The 24,789-nt window shown below is 39.5% G+C and overlaps 1 protein-coding gene across 1 annotated transcript in view; it reads right to left on the bottom strand.

Moving 5' to 3' along the window:
* anapc1 (anaphase promoting complex subunit 1) overlaps positions 1 to 24,789 on the bottom strand; it is a 155,367-nt gene that overhangs the window by 63,308 nt on the left and 67,270 nt on the right. The window contains exon 53 of the mRNA XM_085183667.1: positions 1 to 24,789. This exon is cut by the window's left edge and continues 11,683 nt beyond it. Coding sequence (XP_085039793.1) covers positions 24,647 to 24,789 — 143 coding nt within the window. The 3' untranslated portion in view covers positions 1 to 24,646.

The raw sequence follows: 24,789 nt of genomic DNA, 5'->3' as shown, positions 1-24,789 counted from the left end.
TTAGGAGAACAAGTCAAGGCATCCCAGTTTACTATCAACTATTGTTTATTCTACTTCTGTGTGAAGTGTAGTACTGTGGGAATCGATTTCATGTGAATGGAAGTTACATATAGATTATAGTCCTGCATATAAGGAGAGTTTGTCACTTTTTTGTTTAGGTAGAGGTAGGTTTCCTTTACAGAGTGGATTAAGAAATGAATGGAGAACTAAAGAGGTGCAGTTGCCTCTTTGTCCAATGCAAACTTCAACTGCAGCTCAATCAATATTCATTAAAAAGGATCCACACATATCCACACACACACATGGAATTAGTCTAACACATCGTCACAGCTCCCTCAATTGACCCGATCCACTGTGTGAACCAGAACACGACTGTTTCTCACTGCTCTCCTCTATTGTTACCTTTAAGTATGCCAATCAATACCTCCAGCTGACACTCGCCAACCACTCAGTCTCTTCATCCCCCAGGGGGTGTGGTTTCAGTGTGTAACCTCTGGAGATGCCAGAGCTTCAAAGAACGCAGGGTTGCTGTGCTGGAGGGCACAAATCCACCCCGCCTGAAGTCCAACACACAGATGCTCCGTTGATTGGGATGATGTGGAAAACACTGCCCTCTGCTGATACTAACCCCACATTAACTAGGATCTACAAGTCATTTCTGTCTCTGGTATTTCATGTGTGTAAACTGTAGTTGTTTGTGAGATATTCACAATTAACAGTAATTACAAACTGACAATACCTCTTTATAGATATTAAATATAGAATTATTTAAAAAAAATTAATAGCAGCTTCAATATGGCATGGATATACACTCACCAGCCACTTTATTATGTACACCTATTTAATTGCTCATTAACAAAAAATTCTAATCAGTCAAACATATAGCAGCCACGCTGTGCATCTAGCCATGTAGACATGGTCAAGATGACCTGCTGAAGTTCAAATGAAATATCAGAATGGGGAAGAAATGTGATTTAAGTGACTTTAAAAGTCACACAGTTGTTGATGCTAGACAGGCTGGTTTCAGAAACTCATTTTCCCACACAACCATCTCTGGGTTTACAGTGAATAGTCTGAAAGAGGCATCCTGAAAGAGTGCAGCAGTTCTCTGGGTGAAAATGCACAGTTGATGGCAGAGTTCAGAAGAGAAGGGCCTGACTACTTTGAGTCAAAAAAAAGACAATAGTACCTTGAAGCAGATACTCGTCAGAAGCAGAACACCACTGCAGGGGATTCTCCTGTTAGCTAAGAACTGAAAACTGAAATACAATTCACATAGTCTCACTAAAATTGGACAATATGAGACTGGAAAAATGTTACCTGACCTGATGAGTCTTGGTTTGTACTGTGACATTTAGATTGCAGGGTAAGAATTTGGAATTCTGGAAAAAATTGGACCCCCTTAGTACCAATTGGGCATCATTTAAACACCACAGCCTACTCGAGTAACGTTGCTGACCATGTCCATCTCTTAAGTAATCACAGTGTACCCTCTCCTGACAGCTGACTCCAGCAGGATAACATACCATGACACAAAATTCAGATCACCTTAAACTCACTTCTGGGATGTGGTGGCACAAGAGATCTGCATTATGGATGTACAGATGACAAATCTGCAGCAAGTGTGTAATTTCATCATGTTAATATAAACCAAAATCTCAGAGGAATATTTCCAGCATTTTGATGAATCCATGCCACGAAGATTTCAGGCAGTTCTGAAGGTAAATGGTTTCCAACTTAGCATTAGGAAGGTGTAACTAATGAAGTGGGCCTTTACAAGCGGGTTCTGGAGTAAACATGAAACTGTGTGATAAAGGCAAAGAAATAAGGTGTTGTGCAATGTGTTGTTAGATGTGTCATAAACCAAGATTTCTATGTTAGTCACGGTTTCATACTCTTGCTGCCGTTGGAGCCCACAGTGCCCCCTCTGGTGTAAAAAAAAAATTAAAGGTCACCAGGCTTTCTCTGTTCTTGCTGCACGGCTCTTAAATAACCTGCAACATCAGATAAGAACCTGGTGACCAGTGACGGACATTAGACCAACTGTAAAACTGGATGCAGTTTGTTCGCACTAACCAAAACAGCTACCATCTTCATCTCATGTGGCCTCCCTGGAGCCAGCTGGATGCTCAAGGCAAAAGCTGACGAGAATAACAATTCTACATTAGATAACAAGACTGTGTTGTGACTTTGTCCCTCCTCCTTCAAGGTTACCCACGTCTACCGAAGACTTGACTTTTGCCTAACCGGGTGAAGGGACACTTTCTCTCGGCTGAACACGGAACACACACACACTCACGCACACACATATGCATGTACACTGACACATACCTACACTCACCCCCCCAAACGCCTTCGAAGCTTATGTCTTCTAGTGAGATGTGCTGATTCATGTGCTGAGGTGTGCTTTCTTTTCTGTTCTCAAACTAATCTCCCTGTTGGAGCTCAGTCTGGGGGGAGTTATTTTTTCTCCTCGTCTTTCCTCATGTTGTGCATTTTCCATTGTTATATCTCTCTGACCTGTCTTCCCCATGTGATGTTGTAATGTATGTATGGTCGGAAGGGTAAGATGGCGCTGGCAAAGGTCGGCAGCCTTAACCCAACAAATTTCCTATGCTTGGGACTAATAAAGGTTATCTTATCTTATCCAAAAATTGGTCAATTCTGCCATGTCTCAGGGTTGTTGTCAGTTAGACTGAGTGTTTTCTTACTACCTGTCCATCCATTCTCTTCTGTTTGTCACAGAGGGACTGGAGGCTATCCCAGCTACCACAGGGTGAGAGGCGGGGTACACCCTGGACAGGTCGCCAATCTGATGCGGGCTAACACAGAGTGACAGACCACCACCCGTACTCATATTTCCACCTGTGGGCAATTTAGAGTCACTCGTTAACCAAATTAACAACCACACCACCATGCTGCAGCTTTTTTTTTTTTTTACTTATTTTTTATTGCTTATTAATTACTATGAAAATGTTTTCCATAAACTCAGATGAATTAATTTACTTCCTAAGTATTAAGTTGAAATCAGTGAAATATTGAGGTAGAAGTGCTGAATACATATTTCCTTAAACGACTGCAAGTAAGTAAACAGCAGTAAAACACATATATTAAAGAATACTGTTTGGCTTCAACTCTACCAGCAGGTGGAGACAGAGTGGTGGTGTAGTTGTATCAGAAAAGATGAAGGGAAGGGCTTGTGCCAATTTTCAGTTTTCATCAATTAATCAATACATTTTTTGCTATTTATTTAATCAATTTGTAAGGTCCAAAAGACAGTGGAAATAGCCTAAAGTGGCATTATTTTTAATTAGATTTTTTTCTTTTTTAAAAAAAACATTTTGGTGTGAAAAATGACCTAGTGTACAACAATAAAATCACCTCTGTTTAAGCAAACTTATTATGTTCACAATTTGATGGTGTGTACATTTTTAATTTTCCCTGCATTAAACAGAATGCTGGAAATGTGCCTTTCTTAATATTTCTATATAAACTATATAAATATTCGCATATAAACATCCCCAAAAACCCCGAGAACTACAGCGTACAGACAGTAAGCTGATTTATATGTTGGGTGTCATGTCAGTGCTTTTCCACTAGGTGGCGATATAACTCTGTGTATAACTCTTGATTCAACGCTCCACCTCCATTCAAAAAGTAAAACGTCGTGTACGTGTGCTGTAGACACTTCCTAGTGTCTAAATCGTAAAACTATCAGGTTTACTGTTAAAAACAATCTTCAACCACTTCAACACAAACCACCAACAAACAAATACAGCATAAATACAGTATAAATACAGTATACCACCTCAGTTTTTAAGCATGACGCACGAGAAGTAAGTCAGCAAGTGCACATGCACGTGTCCTCTTCATTGAAGTGCTATGGCTTTGACCTTTGACCCTTTTTCACTCTGTTCACATTTCAGGAAGCTGCAGTATCATCAGCTCAATGAAATAAAAGGCAAATATGTAAATGCACATTCTGCAAAAATTTTGCATGAAAAGATAAGTAACCGACAAGTGAAGACTGTTTTCATCTTTTTCTGAATGCACGTTCAGGCTCTGCCACTACCACTTCCTCTCCTGTAAAGCCACTAGGTGCAGTTCTTTACTGGAAACCAGTAGCTCTGACTAAAAACACCACAGTAGTAGTGAACAGTGCACTTGTGGCAACGGTTAGTTATCAATAAGTTGCACAGTGTGAGACAGTTAAACCCTCAGTGCCGACTACCCAAGAACTGTCACACATTCTCCATCTTCTCAGCTTTATAGAGCAGCAGCTTACTGGAAACCCTGTAACTGTAAACTAGCGTGGCCGACCAAAAATACCTGCCTACTATGGGTTTGAGAGACCACTCTTACAAGAACAATTCTTAGTTGAGGAAGAGAATTTGTTTCTAAGTATAAGTGCTGATATCAGACATGGGAGTGTTTCCTGTTAAGATATGCAAATGAATTCTGCTGCTAGGGCTAAAGTTACTGCAGATTCTCAGGCAGGATGAAAACATTAAGTTTAAAAGTTACAGGTGGTCCAGCTATTATACAGAACTGCACGTCTAGAAGCATGCACCCTTCACACGCATTGCTCGGTCTTCCCTAAAATTAGTTAAACAGTCAGACTCAACATTTCAGTCTCAATATCAAACTATTAATAAATGTTAAAAAACTGCATACATTGCATTCTGCTTCCTTCTGCTCTTTTTTCTTTTCCCTGCTTCCACTAAAACCTGTAAAGTCCTTCTTTTATAACTACTGTGCATACTTCCAGAAACATCAACTTAACACAACCCTGGCGCTTTGAATGCTCTGCGAGAGATTTCTTCTGTGTAATCAATACAATACAATATCTTGACACTAATCCCCCCCAAAAAAGCCATAAAAAAACATAAACTACTGGTTGAAATTGTAGCTGTCACTCAGTGACAAAATCACAGTGTGATTTCTGCACAGAGGAAGCTCTGTGCAGCCATATCTGAAACTTTCTGAGAAACAGAAAGGAATGAAAACAGCCTACCCACTCTGCTTAGAGGTAAAGTAAGGCAACTATCAAAGAATATATTTCAGGTTCTGAGTTTGTAAGATTGGACAGAATAAGACAGAACTGCTGCTCACATGTTAGGCTGTCTCCAAAGCAACTGTACTTTCACTTTTAGCTAAGAAAGGATAAAAGGTTAAATCTGGCCACAGGAGCAACAGGTATGCACATACAGTGCACCCACTCACTCAGTGTGCACAAACACCTTCACAAAAGTCTTAACACTTTTACACGTGAATCAGTGGATAAAGAAAAGCTTTATTTTAAGCTCTCCAAGGCAGGATATCTCGTTTGTATCATGAGAATTTTCCATGAAACAAAATTTGTGGTTTTCCTTGTTTAAAAAGGTGTTCTTTTGCAACATCTCACATGGTCAAACCCCATTGGTTAACAAATAAATGTGCAAAACAACTCCCATCAAGCTGCAAACAAGGCTTCTTTCTTAGTTCCTGAAAAGCTGAGATGAGAGAGATAAGAGTGTTTTAGGCTGCCTGAGGCCATTATGTCAAAATCGAGGCTTGATGGTGACAGAAGAGGAAGTGCTGCTGTCCCATGGCTGTGACTTACGTGAGTGACTGCAAATGTGTTTGCATTACCAGGCTGTGGTGAAGAACAAAATTCACACAATTACCAGGTACAAAGGCTTAAAGTAAAAAGAGACTCCAATGACACAGAAGACTCAAGTATGGTCTCAGCCAGCCTCTTCACAGCGTAGCAAGAATCACTGATGCCGCAGACTTGAAAATCTGGTGCCAAACAGCTCTGAGAGCTTTTAGCACATTTCATTTCATTTGAAAGAAAAAATCTTTAAATTCATCTACTTCATCAGTGCTCAGACACATTTGCATAGCTTTCTTATTGTACAGAAAAGTAAAGACATAACTTTTTTGTTTAACTTTATTAACTTTCTCGCTACTATATCAAAAAGAACATCCAGCATTAAAGAAGAAGAAGTTGATAGACCTGGTACCTGCAACAAGGGAGTTAGAGGGTAGTGGGCGGGATTCAGTCCTATGTTTGTCACCAGAGCTAATGTTTTTGATATCTTTTGATTGTGAAAATCCAATGATATTTGGGGTTTTATTGTGGGGGGGAGGGGGGGGGTTACAGGTAGACTCCGTATGTACCAGGCCTGCTGTTCTTCCAGGACTAACAGGTGCAGCTAGCACACCTACAGGTGTCCTATCTTCAATCTTCACATGCCAAAGAAGGACACTCACAAGCACAGCAAGAACTACACATGGAAGATTGCAATTGGTGCAGCTCCAATTCATTGATAAGACAGTGAGCCGCAGGTATGGAAGTAAATGTTTGCATTCAAAGAGATTACAATAGAATGACAAAGCAATATGGAAATGATGTAATCGCCCTTTTCAGATGAAGAGAGAAAAGACTTCCGATTTAGAGAAGGCCCTTAAAGATTTGGCTTAACACACTGTATACTGTAATAGCTACACCCTTTTTGCACACGACCTTCTTCTTACTCAGCTATTTATCAATAGTGACTTATATGTATATAAGTCATATATATATTGTGTCTATTTCTTACTTAGTGTATTGTCTGTCTTTGTTAGTTTTTATACTGGAGCACTGTAACCAAAATAATTCCCCCTAGGGATCAATAAAGTATCCTGATTCTGATTAAACTAGCATAAGCTAGTAAGATGAGAATGTCCACCCTCACCATCTTGGATGAAAAAAGAAAAAGATATCACCAGTCATGATAGGTGGCTACCCCTTAATGGAGTTAGTTCCTGTTTAAAGGGAGTTTTTCCTTCCCACTGTCCCGAAGTATTTGCTCACAGGGGGATGTGTGACTGTTGGGCTTTCTAATATTGTTACGTCTTTACCGTGCAATATAAAGCACCTTGAGTTGACTGTTGTTGTGAATTGGTGCCATATAAATAAAGCTGAAAATTAATTGTGTCGCAGAGAGGCTACTGTGTCTATGAAAAAACTCACACTCATTGGCTAACGAGTTCCTTCATTGAAATGTAGTATTTCAAAACAAAACAGACACAAAATGAGCCCATAAACATAACCATCAACATGAACGCCTTTACAGAGGTCAAGTCAGAAACTTGTTTTCTTGTAGACTTCTATAGGCCAAGAAGATCTACCGCTATCGCCAACTAGTGGCCTCCAGATAGAATGCAGGTTTAAGGAACTGCCGTATCGGCTTTATTTTTCCGACCCAGAAGCTACGTCCATGTTTTATACTGCATATGGTAGTAACATTAGCTACTCAGCCACCACCCTAACATCTCAGCTTGTGTCACGTTAACATTTTTGTTCCACACTGTCCCTCCTTGTATTTACAGAAATGTAATTTTTATAAACGTTCACGTTTCTGAATAAACATGAGTAAAAACCTACAGTACGGGTGGTTTTTCCAAGCCTGCAGCACTTCCTCACTCCGTATTTAGTAATGAATCCAACAAAATTCCATCGCAGATACAAATTTTGTGACCGCACAGGCAATTGTGCAATGGTTGACAATCAGCTACCATGGTCGTCACAGTAACGGGCCTCTCTAAATCTCGGTGGTTAACATCAAAACGCTGCATCTTTGTAATTTTTGTGGTTTTAAATTTCTGACAAATACACCCTGGAGAATCTCTACTGCTTGACTGTAACTAAATTTGGGCAGCAGGAACCTAGCCGTTCCACGCCACTTAGTCATTATGATATGTACAGATATGAGGCTGGTATATTCCACTGTAATTTTTAGGAAGTTTAAAAAAAAAATCCAAAGTGTCATACTGCGCCTTTTAGACCATTTTGAGACCCTAAAACTCTTCACTGAAACTGCTACAGCTGGAAATGAAAGTGGCTGCTGAGGGAAAATCCACTGTTAAAGTGTCAAGAAAAGCCGCTTTACATCTGTGAATCGATCCACTGCGGTTGTGAGAAGGTTGTGAGAAGGTTTCATCAAGACCGAAGGTGGTAAATGAAGGGGAACAAGATACTACTACAGCTGAAGTGAGACCTTTAAAATAATAAGTATAAGTACAAGATTTTTGAATGACAGTGATAATTACAGAATACAGACTTGTGTGGAATCTAATCTTTCCCTCCTAATATAAATAAAACCTAACAAATACAGGTTAACAAGTGGGGTTTATTTTGTAATATTAATCTATGTGAAATTTAAAGTCCTTTCATTTCTAACCCGGGTAATGAGACACAATTATTCAGGCTCACTTAGGAGCCAGTTAAAATTACACATGTGACAGCAAGATGACTCGAGTGAAATTTCAGTATGTCTGCGGTGTGTGATGTAAAAGCTGCCTACTCATTTGCTTTTGGTCGGTGCACAAATAGACAGATGGTTTACTTTCATTTGAATGAGCCATCTGTGGTTTGCATCTCTCAATGCAACATGAAGAGCAGAAGTAGCCTTTACAGTCCTCTGCTGACTGCATGCTCAAAGAAGTGAAGCAACCTAGCCGCAACCCAGTACAGGCGAGGGTAACAGCTCCTGAAGTGAACCGAGTCGTACATGTGGATGTTTTGCTCGTATGCTATGATGCTCTAATCTCAGTAAGCTGGTCAGTGCATAAAGGTGCTAGTACCAAATCTAAGGGAAATTGTCACCAGATTCTTCAGTTCTCCTCATCTCTACAGAGTATGTCAGAGTGCTCCAGCTCACTGTTTCGATTTTCCCAAATGTGAATACATTCTTCTTAGAGTTGGACACAGAAGCATAAATCTTATCTTATTAAGTTATTCTGTATCTGCTAGAAATGTAAATTTGTCTACTGAATTCTTGCAACAGTTTCAAAGTTGCTATTTAAGCTTCTTTCCGCGGCCCTAAAGTGACCAAAAATGAATTTATGAATTAAAATGAAAACAAAAAAAAAACAGATACAGACTTAGTGTCTGTGTTTGTTTGTTTTTTCCTTCTTGCCGTCCTGGGTATGAATCCACCAGTTGAGGCCTTTCTGTGCAGTTGATTGTTCTCCCTATGCCTCAGGGCACTCCAGTTTCATCTCATGCTCCAAAGCACGTATGCTAGGTTAGTTGGTGGTTCTAAATTGGCCACAGTTATGAATGTGAATGTGAATGAGTGTCTTTCTTTGTGTGTTGACTGCACAATAAACTGGCAACATGTCCAGGATGGATGGCTGAATGACACGCAGTTCACTACACAATCTTATTTTTAACTTTCTTTTTTTTAGAACCTACTGTGTGGTGGATTCTTTGAATTCTTCTGGTTTTGACCTCAATGAATTATGATGCTGTTGAAAAGAAGTCTCAGCAAGAACATGGGTTAGACTGATTTGCCCGCCTGTGGCTTTCAGTAGGGTTTTACTTTGCATCAGTCATTTGGATCCCGTCTCTTTCTTGGTTCTGTATTTTCCTTCAACACACAAACAGATTTTAAATTCAGCTGAATCTCACCTGCCTTTAAGAATGTAGTTGAACTTAAATGACCCTCACAACTTCAACTCTTGCCCTTCTCTACTTTTGCCTGTGTTTCTATAGCAACTTTGCATTTATATTTCCCCTAATTTGTCTAGATGAAGGCAGAGCACACACACATAGCAACCTGTAATCAGTCAGTTCCTGCTTTGACTTCATTTCCATGCTTACCTACTCACAACACAGCTATACACAAGAGAGGCCTTTCTTGTCATTAGGAACACAACAATGTGACTTCTCTGTGATTCAGTAATTCCTAGAGGGCAAAAGAAAGTTTATCACATCAAGTCACACTTTTCTTTGTCACAATGTGAACAGATTCACAGTAAAATATACTGAAGAGACTCTTTACTTCATTGAAAACCACTGTGTGGCTCCTGTTGTGAGAACTGTAATTAAAAGTATGTGACCACTTGCTGAGTTGCAGAATTTCTCGCACAGAGGTGAGAGAGGTGCACAAGCTCTATTCTTCACATCTGGAGTAACCTGCTTCCCCTACAGCCCTTTGACTTGCTCAGCATTCAGTATTACAACATCAGCAGATAAATAATGACATGACTTTAAATTATCGCTATTACAGGAACACATTTTTCTGTGTGTGTTTTAAATATAATCTTTCAAATTTGTCTCAGTTTTTGACTTGAATATATAAAGTGCACAAGTTTGAGCTCTGCTACTTCCTCCTGCTAAGCTTCCAATTTAGGTACTGTGGATGCAAAATGGTGCAAGTGACAAGAGGAAGTTTCTACAATACAGCAGGTCACTAGGCAACACAAAGAAGAAATGCATGATTGTGTTTGTTACAAAGAGAGCTGAACAAACACACCGATCATAATACATAATGTCAAAGAACAAGGGTCTTTAAATAAAGGTATAAATAAAATATTCAAATAGGCTTCCTCCTATTGTCTGCCTCTCACACACATACACACATACGCTTTCATGCTCACTCTCACAAATGTGCAGTTTCCCTTCCTCTCTCTCCTTCAAACGCACTCACTCAATATTCAGCTCATATCCGGGATGGCAACTCTATACTTCTCTGACTCCAGCCACATGAATGAAGAAAATAGGGACAGGGAAACCCCATGTCACTCATTATGAAACTCACACACACTTTACACCAGAGTTAGTCTACATCTTTACTCTTAATGAGTCCAAAAAGCAGAGAAACGAGGGGGTGCTAGGATAACTGCCAACAGAAAATCTGAAAAAGAAAGTTAGTAGAAAGCTGAGTGCTGTTTCTTTAGCTCTGTAAGCTGAATATGAAGGAAAATCAAGTGGAAATATGAGAAAAGCGAGAGAAGGGAAAAACAAAGCTTTTTCACATCAATGCAGAACATGTGGTGAAATTTCAGCCAACAAATTGCTCATGTTAAATTTGTTTAAACTGTCACTGGAGCGCCCCCTTTAAGAGCAAAACACTAATTAACCCTACCTAATTTGAAAGCAAAGATGCAAAATAGAGCATCAAAATAACCACAAATATGAGATTGACCCTGTTTTTTTTATACAATAACTTCTGCTTAGCTATTAATTATGAGGTCCTTCGCCAGAGGTTTTTGGAAATAAGTGTGTTCAAACCACATGAAAAATGACATAAAGTAAGTATTTGATTTCAAACAACCTCAATAACCCTATAATAAAAAAAAGAAAAAATGGAAAGAGCCACCATTTAGTGTTAGTGTACCTCTTATGGTCAATATTGTTTTAAGGTAGACCATAAAATTAACATCATGCTGTATTAGGAAATAAATGAGGAACCAGCAATCAAGACCATTAAATCAATTGGAAAATGTTTACAGAGGTTGTAACTGGAGAAGTAGGGTCGTTTTCCCACTTGATTTTTATTTTTGGGATGACCTAAACACAAGATCCAACAGAGTCACGGAGAGCATATACAAGTAAAATAAATAACTGCATATAATAAGAGTGTCGTTTTGTTTAAAAAAAAAAAATCCTACATTGGTCGGATTATTATCATTATTTTGATGGCGAAGCACAAAATACTTGTATGTCAGAGATGTCTTTTTAATCATTTAGAACTGCAAAATTACTTCTTATATTCTGTGTATTTATTTATTCATTCTGGTAGGGGTAAGGTGGGTGTTCTCAGGTTTTCAAATCCGAATAGCTTTACTCGTTTCCGACAGCACCTGAACGCACCTCTCCCAGTTGCTCCCTTCACTACGGCAGTGTTGGTTCATAATGAAGAGACGCTCATTGCGCTCTGGTTTGCTTTTTTCCAGGAGGTGACGCTCGCCAACCACACACTGATAAAGACTGAGCTATAAAAAGGATCGGCGGAGTTCACATGGATTTTTTTTCTTTGCAGGTTTCGCACGATAATAATAACCGGGCGCAGCTCGTGTGACGCGCTTGGATACGGAACACACAAAAAATGCGGACAGGGTGCAGCCCTGTCAAGAAAACCGTTTCAGGTCCAGTCATTCAATAACGTTTTTAAAAAATACAAAAAGGAAGAGGAAGGCCGGGTTACTATCTCTATCTGACACCGCATACTTCCTTTTATCTTTGTGCAAACCGCCCATTACGCATGAGTGCGCGTTGCACGGCCCTCAAACCTCCCTGAACCTCTTAAAACAGATAGCATCTCTAATGTGTCTAGGTCTGTGCAAAAAGTACTGAAATACTGCAGTGAATCTGCAAAAAGAAAATCAGCTTTAGTGAATGCAAAGTTCCATCAAAGTCATAATCTGCTTCCTCGTTTGGCCTTTGAAGGGAGCACAGCTGTGAAGTGGTGAATTTATTTGATTTATATGCGTGTAATTCATAAAATAATATGAACTGACAGACTTACCCCCACATCACTGGCGGTCAGGCGCAAACGTTGCACTTCTGTTTCTTTTTTAAATTCAGCCAACATTTGCGAGGCGCGCTTTTGCACCAATATGACCTGACACATTTTCTTTCACTTTCAGACTTTTGCAGTACGGTGTAAAAGTCATCCTCTAACACACAGCAACGCACTTGAGCGCTTTCCATCTTTCTCTCACCTCTCACTAACTTTCTTAATTGCTGAAACAAACTTGTCCGCTCTAGCTCCACCATTCATACTGAAGTGTCTGCCAGACTTGCAGTGTAATACATTTTCGTATTTTTGGTCACACCCACCGTTTTCAGTTCGCCCAGCCCTCTTAGTGGCGCCAGGGGAAGCCTCATGAATGGAGTCCTCTGGTCATCAACGCTAAATTTAATCACATGGAGACGAAATTTACCTGAACACTTTTAACAGTGGTTCACTTAGCGTTATGAACAATGGGATGAAGTTAACCCAGTGCATGAGTTTTAATGCAGAATACAAGCGTTGAAGCAGAATCCCTGGAACCAGAGATTAGGAAGTGCATAAAAACGCATTAAAACATGTTGGATGTGTGCATTATGATTGCACTTATATAACACCTAATAAGTAGGAGTAGAAACAAAGTAATTTAGCCAGTTTCACAGCTCCTATGTGCATAAGAAGAGAATGTTACAGCAAACCATCTTTGAGATTAATGCAGGCATTTCACACATTTCAAAGTTTACTGTATTCATCCAAAGCGTTAACCCCCATAGCAACTCTCTGAGGCTGTAATTAGCTTAGTGAGCCACAAAAATGCTTGCAGGTACCTGTAAACGCTCATCAAATGCACATTCGCTTATTAACAAAAAAATCATAAACTATACAAAATATAGTTTATGGGCGTGGCTTCCAAGTGAAACCGGTGCATTCTTTCTGAGGACCCTCTGTGACCTCAGGAAACACTTTCATGATCTCAGCTGCTAGCTTATAGTTGTACTGAATACATTTTTTAGATTAGGGTTGTTACTAGATTAAAAAAGGATGATATAGCAGAGAATGCTTTATAGCAGGCCTATATTGTGATGTTAATAGTTACTGATCCACAGTTTCTTAGTCAAAGTCCAATTAGAAAACGGCAAGATGACAACAGCAAAAACAGAGGCCAACAGGCCAACATTATGTTGACTAGGTCCATCTTTTATTTACAATCTATGGTGTGAACAAAATTCACTATAACCGAGCCATGAGAACTAACCTGCAAGAAGTACACATAAAATTAAAGTTGCAATGTGATAAGGAAACCCATAATATACGCTGTTCATCTGCCACGCTTCACAGTGTGGGACATTATGCAGATATATTAAAAGCAATCAAGCATTAAAAGACAGGGAAATAAAGCGCATTTTCATGAACACACACAGGAAGCAAAAGCAGAAGTTTGGGCGAAAGCTGGGGTGACTTCCCTGTTGCATGTTTCGTTTGGTTTTTGGTGCTTTGCTCAGAAGTACCCATGTTCTATTAATAGATGGTAAAGGGTATCCTTTTCACTGCTCTGCATGTTTGGAAGTGGTAGCCTATGTCAGTGAAAATGCTTAAGCCTCAGTGGGATGAATATGATCACTTCCTCTTGTGGAAACAGTTCTCTATTTAACAAGATGAACCAAGATGAACTCTGCCCATCTTTAGTGTGCTGAGTGAGAAATTTCCTGTTTAGACTTACATAATTTCTATGTCCGCGCAAACTCTGTTTAAGCAGAGGAACTGATGTAACTACTAGTTACATCAAGTGTAGAAGTAAATGGACGTTACAGGATGGGGAAGTGCAGTTTTGTCATGTCAGGATCTCCTGCCATGAAAGAAGCGTTCGCCCAGTGTGTCAGAAAACTAACCGAAGTTCCAATGAATTAATTTCTGTTCATAATTCAGAGAAACAAACAGAAAGACTTCCATTAAGTAAGGACAGCCCTAAATTAGTCCGTTTTTCTTTACTCAAAACTAAATGTATTTCCCTGTGACCTTACATTTTCTAAAGTGGTTTCAGTTCTTCAACTTGAAAACTGTCATATGTGACTGTTAAATTTGGAGGAAGGGCCAGCACACAATTAGCTTAACTCAGCAGAAATGTGATAACAGGGTGCAAAAGGTCGATGCGCCTTCATCTCAACGACGTTCTACATATATGGTGACTGGTGAGGGCACTGAAGTCCATGGAACTTGTGGGTGCTGGAGACCCTGAATTGGATAAAGGAAGGATGGTTGCTTCTTTCTGAGCTGACAGGGTCTGATAGCACTCAGTCAAAGATAAAGATAAAGAGGACTTTAACTTTTAAGCATAACTTCCTCAAAACACAGTCATAAAGAAGTTAATATTAAAACTGAGCTGTGTCTGTTCCAGTGGTTGACATTCTGTCATAAAACGGCAGTTTATTAAGCTAGAAAAGACGACTATCTTGCTTTATTGTTCCAGGGGCACAGAAATTCAAGGTTTGGTACTTTTAGCCACTTTTGAAACACTGCTACAGTTCCTGTCACACCAAATATGTGAGTTGCCATTTTAAACAATTGTTGTTGTTTTCCACCTAATCCTGGGCAACAAATTAAATTTCCAAAGTTGTAGAGTATATTGTGACCACGTCTGTAAAAGCAGTTTGATCAGTTAGCTGGCAGGAAGCATTGTATATTTACACAATACCACAATCTTCCTAGGAGTGAATGTCCCAATAAATTCACCCCAAGGAAGTGTAGCTAGAAGGAAAGCGGTTCTCTCTAAAAGAAGAATATAGCAGCATGGCTTAGGTTTGCAAAGTTGCATACGAACCAACCACAAGACGTTTAGGACAAACGAGTCTAAAATGGAGATGTCTGGCCAGAATGCAGAGTGGCATGTCTGAAAAGCAGAAAGAATGTGTCACCACAAACACCTCACACCAACTGTCAAGTGCAGTGGTGGAGGGGTGACCATTTGGGCTGATGCTGTTAAAAAAAAAAAGAAGTTCCTTATGAGGATATGAGAAACTAATAAAGTCTTACAGAAAACAAGTAATTCAAGTTATTGCTGCTAAACATGGTTTTACAAGCTGCTAAATCATGGAGTGTATGTACGTAGACTTAGTTTTTACGACTATGTACTTTGCTTTCTCTTGTACATATAATTTTGGCCTATCTGGAAGGTTTCCTATAGTTTCTTCTGATTTGGGTACAACCAGTTAAAGATGTAGAGCTAACTGGCTTAAACCAGATGTCACAAGAATGGTGGGAATCTAATAAATTGAATGACACAGCACATTTATACAATAGTGATTTGTCAATAGATAGGCCCACTCTAAGACAGAGCCTGTCTTTATAAGTACCAGCCCATTTACCAGTAGCTCAGCTGAGCACTCTATAAGGTTCATTCACCCAATCTCACACAGATTCATACATCACCTTTATCTATGGATGCATCTGGGAGACCTCTGAATTATGTATCGTCCCAAAGGATACTTTAGCTGGAGACAGGAATCAGTCGTCTCTATTGGTAAGCTACCTGCTCTATCGGGTAGCCACCCTTTAATGAGGACCATGAATAGCACATAATATTGTTTTAAAAGAAAATAGAAATCCCCCAAACAGACGTCTGAGCGTCCATTGGCTTCTATAGACCTGGGCTTTTCCAACTGGGGGAGTTACCATTGGATGTTCACAGAAAAGAATGCAGGTTTAAACAACTTCCACAAAGGCGTCACTTTTCAAATTTAGAACGTGCATCCTTCCTTTGCAGTCTATTGTTGGTTGTAGCAGCTGTTGGACTGCCATGTCATGGACTGGCCACAAAAGCTGCAAAGTATAATATCATTGTATTCTGTTCTAAAAATTACCTATCAGTATCAAAGCTTCTTGATCCCATTTAGAAAATTTACAGTAAGTGATCATTTTTAATGTTTTAAATATTTGGCCTTGATTTTACAATAAATATATCTACTAATGTCAAAACATAATGTCAGAATTCCCTTTTAATCATTTCAATATTATTCTTGGTTTGCCTTCTTGGTGGTCTAAAATCAAGTTGTGTTTGTATGAGGGTTAAAACAAAATACAAGTCTATGTGCGCCTCTGTGTAAAGTTAAAACACGAGAAAAGCCAGAGTGTGAGGGCGTGTTCACCCATGGCACACTTAAATTGGCTTATTGTGGAAACAAACACAACTGAATTTTTTCCCCTTGCCTTCTGGAGGCAGATCTTTTCCCACAGGCTCAATGAACTGGTATTACAAACACTGCACTCAGTCAAGCATCCCTGTTTCCCAAGATTGTAAATGCATATTTCTTTTAATCTGTTTGCATTTTATCTTTTCAATTAAAAAAAATCCTACGCTACTACCTTAACATTATCCATTCATTCATCATTATGATCCTCCATCCTAAGCCATTTATCCAGGTACGGATCATCGGGGCACCAGTCTAAGAAGAGATGCTAGGATCATCTTCTCCCTGGTACCAAAGAGTTCCCCAAGCCAGCTGAGAAATATTATCTATTCAGCAAGTCTTTAGTCTGCCCCAGGCCTTCCTCCAAATTGGACATGCACAAAACACCTCACTCAGGAGGCATGCCAGGAGGCATCCCAGTCAGATGTGTGGTGTACAACCACAACTGGCTCCTTTCAATGTGGAAGAATAGCAGCTCTATTCCAAGCACCTCCCCACCCTCTCTCTTCGTGTGAATTTGGCTACCCTTTGGAAAAAGCTCTTGACCACTTGACCAGATCACTTTCAAATTTAGCTGTCTCTTTACCACACCCAACATGCACAACAATGAAGACACCACATCAGTCAATAGGTCAGTCTCCCAGTCCCGCTTTACTTCACATATGAACAAGACATGTTTTTCTGGCTAAGAACCATGGCCTCAGACTTAAAAGTTGCTCATTCTCATTCCTGCCACTTCAAAGTAGGTTGCAAACCACTCTGGTGCAAGCTGGAGGTCATGACTTGATTTAGCCAACAAAACCACGTCATCTGCCAGCAGATGAGATCCCTGACCATCAAATCTGCCACTGTAGGCCCCTCAGCTGTGCATAGTAATTCTTTCCACAAAAGAATTAGTGACAAAGGGCAACAGCCACTGGAAACTGGCAATGTGAGCCAAGCTCTCATTGCTGTTGTACAGGGACTGAATGTGAATGGCCCAGAACAACAGGTCCAATACCCCATACTCCTGAGGCAACCCAACAGGACACCCTAAGGGATGCCAATGAATGCCTTCTCCAGGTCCACAAAACATAGAATAGGTGAGTAAACGCCCACACATCTTTGAATATACTGGAGAGGATAAGGGCCTGGTTACGGTTTCCACAACCAGGACAGAAACCTCAATGCGCCTCCTGAGTTGGAGTTTCAACTAATGAACAGATTGTCCTCTCGAGGACCTTGGCAATGACCTCCCCAGAGGGGTCTGTGTTCTCTGAAGTTGGAACACTCCCTCTGCTTCAAAACGGAACTACTATCTTAGTTTGCCAGTCCAGAGGCACTGTTCCAGGCTTCCACGCAATGTTACAGAATGATGTCTGTCAATAGAAAATTGTATTTGTTTAGTCAGTATAACCTTTTAATGATATAAGTTTATTTGTGATAGAATGCTACATGATGATCTTTTCCTTGCTTAGAACTGATTGTTCTTTATGAAACGTGTTCTGATATTTGTATCTGAATCTTTCTACCGCGATAGTAAGAAGTTGAACAAGCAGTTCTGACCTTGCACACACACACACATACACACACAATCACATACGCACATGCTTATGTCACTGAACGAACGTATTAATTCCTGTTGTATAAAGAAAGAAAGCAGACGGTGACAGAGCACAAGTCCGTGAGTGTCTCTTACATGTAGGAGCGCTCTGTCACTTGTCCTCGCGAGTAAAGACAACTGCAGTGTTTGTGTTTTCTAACTCAAGTGTCTCAGCTGAAGAATTGCGGGGTGATTTAAAGAAATCCCCTGTCAATGTCTGAACACAAGTTTACTAGAGCTGGGCTGGCTGTTACGCTGACTTCCTGTGGGGCACAATAATGTTTTCAATATGAGGTCAAGACAAAAATCTGGTTCCCTTTCTTTATTTTATTATTTAAGGGGTTTTCCATTGTTGTAAATGAGTAAGTATTGCAAGTATTAGTAATGTCATACATATCCAGTTAGAATAGTGATAATCAACCTTCTGCATTCTTTTCTTTGATCTATACTACAGGACATTCAGAAATTTTGGTTTTGTCTGGACTGGTTACTTTTCTTCCACATCTCTTCGCCATCTCTCTGAGATGGCGAAGAGATGTTGCTTGGGCCGCAGGTGAAGTGAGTCACACGGAAACATGCTTTCTGTTTGAGTTTTTTTCTGCTGTTATTTTTTATTTAGCAACCGCAATGACATGAAGACCAGTTAAAGAAGACTTTAGTTTCTTTGTGACGGTTTAATTTGAACTGGATATCTAAACAGGCATACACTGCATTGTATGTGTGAAATTCAGAGGAAAAACTGTGAGATAAGATCTAAACACAGATTTTCTGCAAAAGAATACACTCCCACAGCAATTCACATGCTGTAATGTTCAAAACAAAGTTTCTCTGTAACCATGAGACATTACCCACCCAGAAAATGTGGGATGCCTACTATTCTGCAAGAGCACATGTGGCCCTGCAGCATCATAACAGTAGGGATACAAGGAAGTTCAAGAAAGAAGTACAGTCATTTAAACGGCCTTCAGTCGAGACTTGAGGACTATTAAAACCATGAGACTTTCAACATCTGACAGACATCCACAGGCCATCCCAGTTCCTGTTCCTGGGCTCTGTTTACTGATTAACATCATGTGACTTTTCTCTGGAATGTTTGTTAAGACGTGTTGACTGAACCAGCATGCGTTTCCAGGAAACCACATGCATATAATCAGCCAGCTAAAAATGCAGCACAGACACTGGGTGCCTGGTTAGCTTACAAATTACACTGTGTGTTACTAGATACCAGTCAAACACAATGCTACATGGGTGGCATTGTTGGCATGTAAGAACAGAGTTCTTTCACACTAATCTTACAGGAGTTATTGCAGATAAGGAGCAAGTCAACAGTTGTCAGCAGTTTGGAAATAGTTTTACTATTTATATTGTTGTTTACCAGCTCCACACTTACAGGGCTGTTAAAAAAAAGAGAGAGAAAGAAATAAAAAAGAAAATTTTTCCCCTTCTTGACTACTTACTTTTTGCATATTTGCCAGACTTTTGTGCTTCAGATAATCAAAAAAAAAAAAAAAAAAAAAAAAATCACACTAAGATAACCCAAGAAAATAGATCATTACATTTATTAAGGGGAAAAAAAGCATCCACACCACCACATATTTGGGAAAGCCGAGTTCAGTCTGGCTAGCCTCACCCATGCCTGATTACTGCCAGACCTGTTGAACCAAGAAACCGCTTAAATAGAACCTGTCTGAAAACATGAAGCAGACTAAACGATCTCAGAACTCAACACATCATGCCACAAGCTAAAGGAACTCCAGAACAGATGATCGTCCATCGGTCTGGAAATGGTTGCAAAGCCATTTCTAAAGCTTTGGGATTCCAGTGAACCATTGTGAGAGGCATCATCTACAAATAGAGAAAAACTGGAACATTGTGTACCTTCCCAAGAGTCAAAAATCTACCAAAATTATTCCAAGAGATCCCAAAAGAATCCAGAAAAACATCTAAAAAACTGCAGGCCTCACTTGCCTCAGTTAAGGTCAGTGTTCATGATCCGACAAAAAATGGAATTCATCGAACCAAGAGTAAAACATGGCGGTGGTAACGTGATGTTCCGGGGCATTGCTGCCTCAGGACCTGGACAACTTGCCATAGCTGATGGAACGATAAATGTTGCTCTCAACTAGAAATCCTGAAGGAGAAGCAACTGCAATGAAATGAAGACCATTTGAGGAAGACTTCCATTGGTCCATCAGTTTGTGCCCTGAAACTTAAACATACTTGGGTTATGTAGCAAAACAATGATCCGAAACATACCAGAAAATCCACCTCTGAGTTGCTCAAAAAACAATCTAAATGAGGATTTTGGAGTGGCCTAGTCAAAGCACTAACTTAAAGATGCCTCAACGTGAGGTCAGGTCATTCGTGCTGGAAAACCTTCCAATGAGGCTGAATTAATTCTGCAAAGAAGGGTGGACCAAAATTCCTCCACAGTGATGTGCAAGACTCATTGGCAGTTATCACAATGCTTGATTGCAGTTTTTGTTGCCAAGAGTGACACTGCATTTTGTATTTACTAGGTTCTTCTTTGTCTACTATCACAATTTGTTTGATAATTTGAAACAGTAAGTATGAATGTGCAAACTAAATAAATAAACTAACATGCAGGAAGGGTACAAGCTGCATTTAATTTCTCTCTTATGGTCAACATAGCAAGCTAACATTGATTATAATTACCTTAAAAGCACACCATGGTTAACATGTTACAAGCAACTAATTCACATGTTCAGCAGACAAGGATGCATTCATTATTAGTGAGCCAATATTGTTTCCTGAGGGAAATTTCTCTCTCTCATTACTCATGATCAAATATTTATTAACCTGAGCAAGATACTTTATCTGTTTCATTATCATTTCCCACTGGGAAATACCTACCTTACCCATTACGCATTATCAATAGCTGTCCATCCGCTGCTAAATACTCCATCACTAGGGAGCTTCATTTTGTGTCATTTTAAAACCAAAACAGTGAGCAACAAGTAGCTAAATCAGTAGACCTGAGAGACAATTCTCCATGGGTTAGCTTTAGAAATTACCATTGGTTAACAATATCATCATATGTTAGGGGGATTGGGAAACTTGTAAGGTCTTATTTGTGGAACATGGCAACAAAAAACAACCAAATACTCTTTCCCATATGAGCTTAGCCCACTTTAAAAGCCTGGAGGAAAACAAAACAAAACACAAACACATGTGGAAAAACACTCAAAGCTGGAAGCAGAAAAAAAACGTCCCTTGCCAATGTTCGGGTAGATAAGTATTTGGACTGAGCTTTTGAAAGCCCCATTAAAGGAGAATAAATCTCAATGTTGATTTAGCAACTACAATGAAATGAAGATCAATTGAGGAAGACTTCCATTGGTCGGTCAGTTTGTGCCCTGAAGCTCAAACACACGAGTGTTATGCAGCAGAACAATGATCCGAAACATACCAGAAAGTCCACATTTTTTCAGTTACTCAAAACAACAAAACAAACAAACAAACAAAAACAATCTAAATGAGGATTTTGGAGTGGCCTAGTCAAAGCTCTGACTTAAAGATGCCTCAATACATGACATAAGGAATCATGTCTCAGCCTCTGAAAATGAGGGACTATGTATAAAAATGACTAAAAACGTTATTAAGATACTTTTGTTAAACCATTTAATTAAAGCGGAGAGTCTGCATTTCCATCAGATCTTGTTGAAAATCCACTGTGGCGATGTAAAGAGGTACAGTTACAAAAATCATGTCAGTGTCCAAATCCTCATGGGTTCCTATGCACACAGAAGCTAACTACAAAGGTGGTTTTTATATTATGTCTCTTTAAAGAAAGGGCCTCATTGTGATGGGAAAAGGAACTAGTGTTTAAGGAGACTCAAGCACCATATCCACCCAAACAGTTCAGACAAATTCAGATAAAAGCTAGGAAATAGTTTAGAAAGACATAATAGAATGACCACAATTGTCTTCTTAAGCAAAATAAAACTCCAGATCTTCAGTCGTGGCCCTGAAAATGTCTTTTCATCCTTCAAAGCTATGCGAGTCATGTCTGGTTGCTATTTTAGAACCTTTTCAAGGTTTAAACCATCAGAAAATACTTGTTTAGCACAGCAGGAAACACAATGGTGTTTAAATGTGGGTGGACCAGCCAAAGGAGTGCTTAACAGATGCCTGAAATCCTGTGTTTTGTCCACCCAAACCATAGCATGTAGCCTCAGAATGAGGAAGAGTAAATTAAAAAAATACATAGAACACTTGTTGGTCCTTCATTATAACCTGTCTTATCTGTGGATAATGACTCAAATAACAAAATATAAGGGAAATGACATTTGTTGGAAGCTGGAAAGTTTGCCTCGTCTACAACTTTTGCAAATGGAAGCAGGGATTTGCTGAAAAAATAGGAAACTACAACTTCACTATATTATCTGAAGAGTTTGATGCTAGCATGCTCTGTGTGTTGCAGCTCTATGAGGTGGGTGTGGGCCACTTGTTTTCTGGGATGTTTTCCATTTGCTCTGGAATGTTCTTAGAGCTGTTGGTTAGAAATGATCTAAGACTGAGCTAAACACATACTGCAAACCCTCCCACACAGGAACTACATGCCATTAGGATTTCCATACTCAGCTGGGAATCAAAATCCAAGAGTTTTCGGAGAGTTTAAAGGCTAAAGTGGGTTTTTTTCCCACCTATAATACTGGGACACACACATTGTGGAAGAGCAACATATCCAGATATTGATAGAAAAACATGAAAAAAGGGGTTGGTATTGATTTAATGATAACTCTTTGGGAGTTGTAAACAGGAAGTGTAATGTTGCTTTGGATGTGGGCTGCAGCTGGATATATTTATTTAAATTTGAACAAAATGGGTGTTGAAAAGGTCTTGTTTGCAATGAATCCACATTTGAATAAACAACCATAACTAGGCTAGTTTGATAATAAAACGTAAAACCTGATGGCACTCCAGCAACTACAGAAAAAGCATCTGGGAACCACACTGAGCCACTGCTGCAGCTTATTAATGTGAGGATTAGTGACCTTACAGTGCCTTAACGTCTTTTAATGAAATCTATTTACTATTTTTCTCCAAATTTTTATTTCGATATATCCAACACAGTATTATCATCATTAAGATATACATCAGTTAAGTTTTGTTCCAAATTTCTGTCTTTATCCGTTTCATTTATGTAAAACTTATTTCTGCTCATTGTTGGTGAAACTGTTTTATAGAAATCTGACTCCGTGAGCACTTTGGAAGAGAAAAGCGTCAAGAAACGGTCAGTTAGTTTTCACTAACTTGGATTTCCACCACTACATGCAGTAGTGCATTTTTAAGCACTTACGCTACAGTCATGAACTGCAAAGGAAAGTCCCACAGTCTGGGGTGTCAGATTTTCTGGCTAAGCTCAGCATCAAATATCCAACAGAAACACAAAAGTCTGTAAATGTCTTCAAGAAAACACCAGCATAATTTACTTAATAAGAAATTGTGTTTTTTTGTTACTACTAGCACATTTTAACCTGACCATTCAGATTACCTCCACAGTTTTATGCGTTATGGTTTGGTTAAATAAAGGCAAAAAATTTAGAGGATTAGATGCTGACCTCACGTTCTCAGGCCACATCACAGTTTCTGTGTTGGTGTAAAGATTCACAAACCAAACTAAAGCAAGTAACAGTGCAAACAACTAGCAAACTGAGCCCCACCTGTGGAGGACATTGCTTTACTACAAAACTATCACTGGAAGATCAGGGGATTTCTTTCATGTGGCAGGACACCTGAAACAACACAAACCATTTTGTTTCACGCATCACTTAAAAAGAGACCTTTATCTTATCCACACTGATGCAAGGCCGGCACCACAAAAGTAAGATCTGAGCTAAATACACAAGCATGACGGACACTGGCAACAACACATCAAAAAAGATGAATGCAGGTCTTGTGTTTAATGAGCAGTAAGCAACCGGTCTTTGTCAGAAACATAAAAACACAGGAATGCAGCAGCATTTTCAAAAAGAGTATCTTCAAAGTGGTGGACATAATGAGATTTAAAAAAGAGGAAACAATAAGGCAGATGATGTCCTGGTTATGTTGAGGAGTCTCATTCACCCACATTAAGCCATAGAATAAAAACAGTATTCATGGAGTGTGCCGGTACTTCTGCTTTTTATTGCCTTTTCTTGCTTTTCATGTTCACTCAACCCAGTGGACTGAACTCAGCTTGAAAACTAGTATATGACAACAGCTGAATTATGATGATCAGTTCATTCTGTTCTATCTGCCACTGGAATTCTGAGTAACCATCTGAAAAGGTTAAACTGCACGATTACTGCAGCCTAAACCTTTTTTATACCATAAAAAAACCAACCTAAATACAAATATGTTACAAAGATAATTACTTTAGTTATTTCATTTCCTAGAGCCTCAGAGGGAAAAAGTCAGTTCTTCTCCATTCAAGGCAGCCATGCTGCATTTAGACAAAAGATGTCTAATGCTCACATTTTGTCCCACGTGCTGCACCTGTTTGCAGCTGTTACAGGTAGAAAATCAGTCCCACAGGTGCCAGCAGTGTAAGGCTTTGAAGTGTTTCTCTGAGAGGTTACCAGCCCATTTACGAGTTCTGAGAATCACAATCAAAATGCTTGCAGTGGAAATCCCAGCAGTGTGTGTGGTCCAGATGCAGAACCCAGAAGGACAGGTACGAGCCTCAGCAAATCTCTCAAAGGGATGCCCAACTGGCTGCTAAGTAACAGTAAGTCCCCAAGTGAGCTGCAGC

The sequence above is a fragment of the Neolamprologus multifasciatus genome, chromosome 13 (genome assembly GCF_963576455.1).
Source record: "Neolamprologus multifasciatus chromosome 13, fNeoMul1.2, whole genome shotgun sequence".
Taxonomy (NCBI): Eukaryota; Metazoa; Chordata; class Actinopteri; order Cichliformes; family Cichlidae; genus Neolamprologus; species Neolamprologus multifasciatus.
This window is presented reverse-complemented; position numbering and strand designations above follow the sequence as displayed.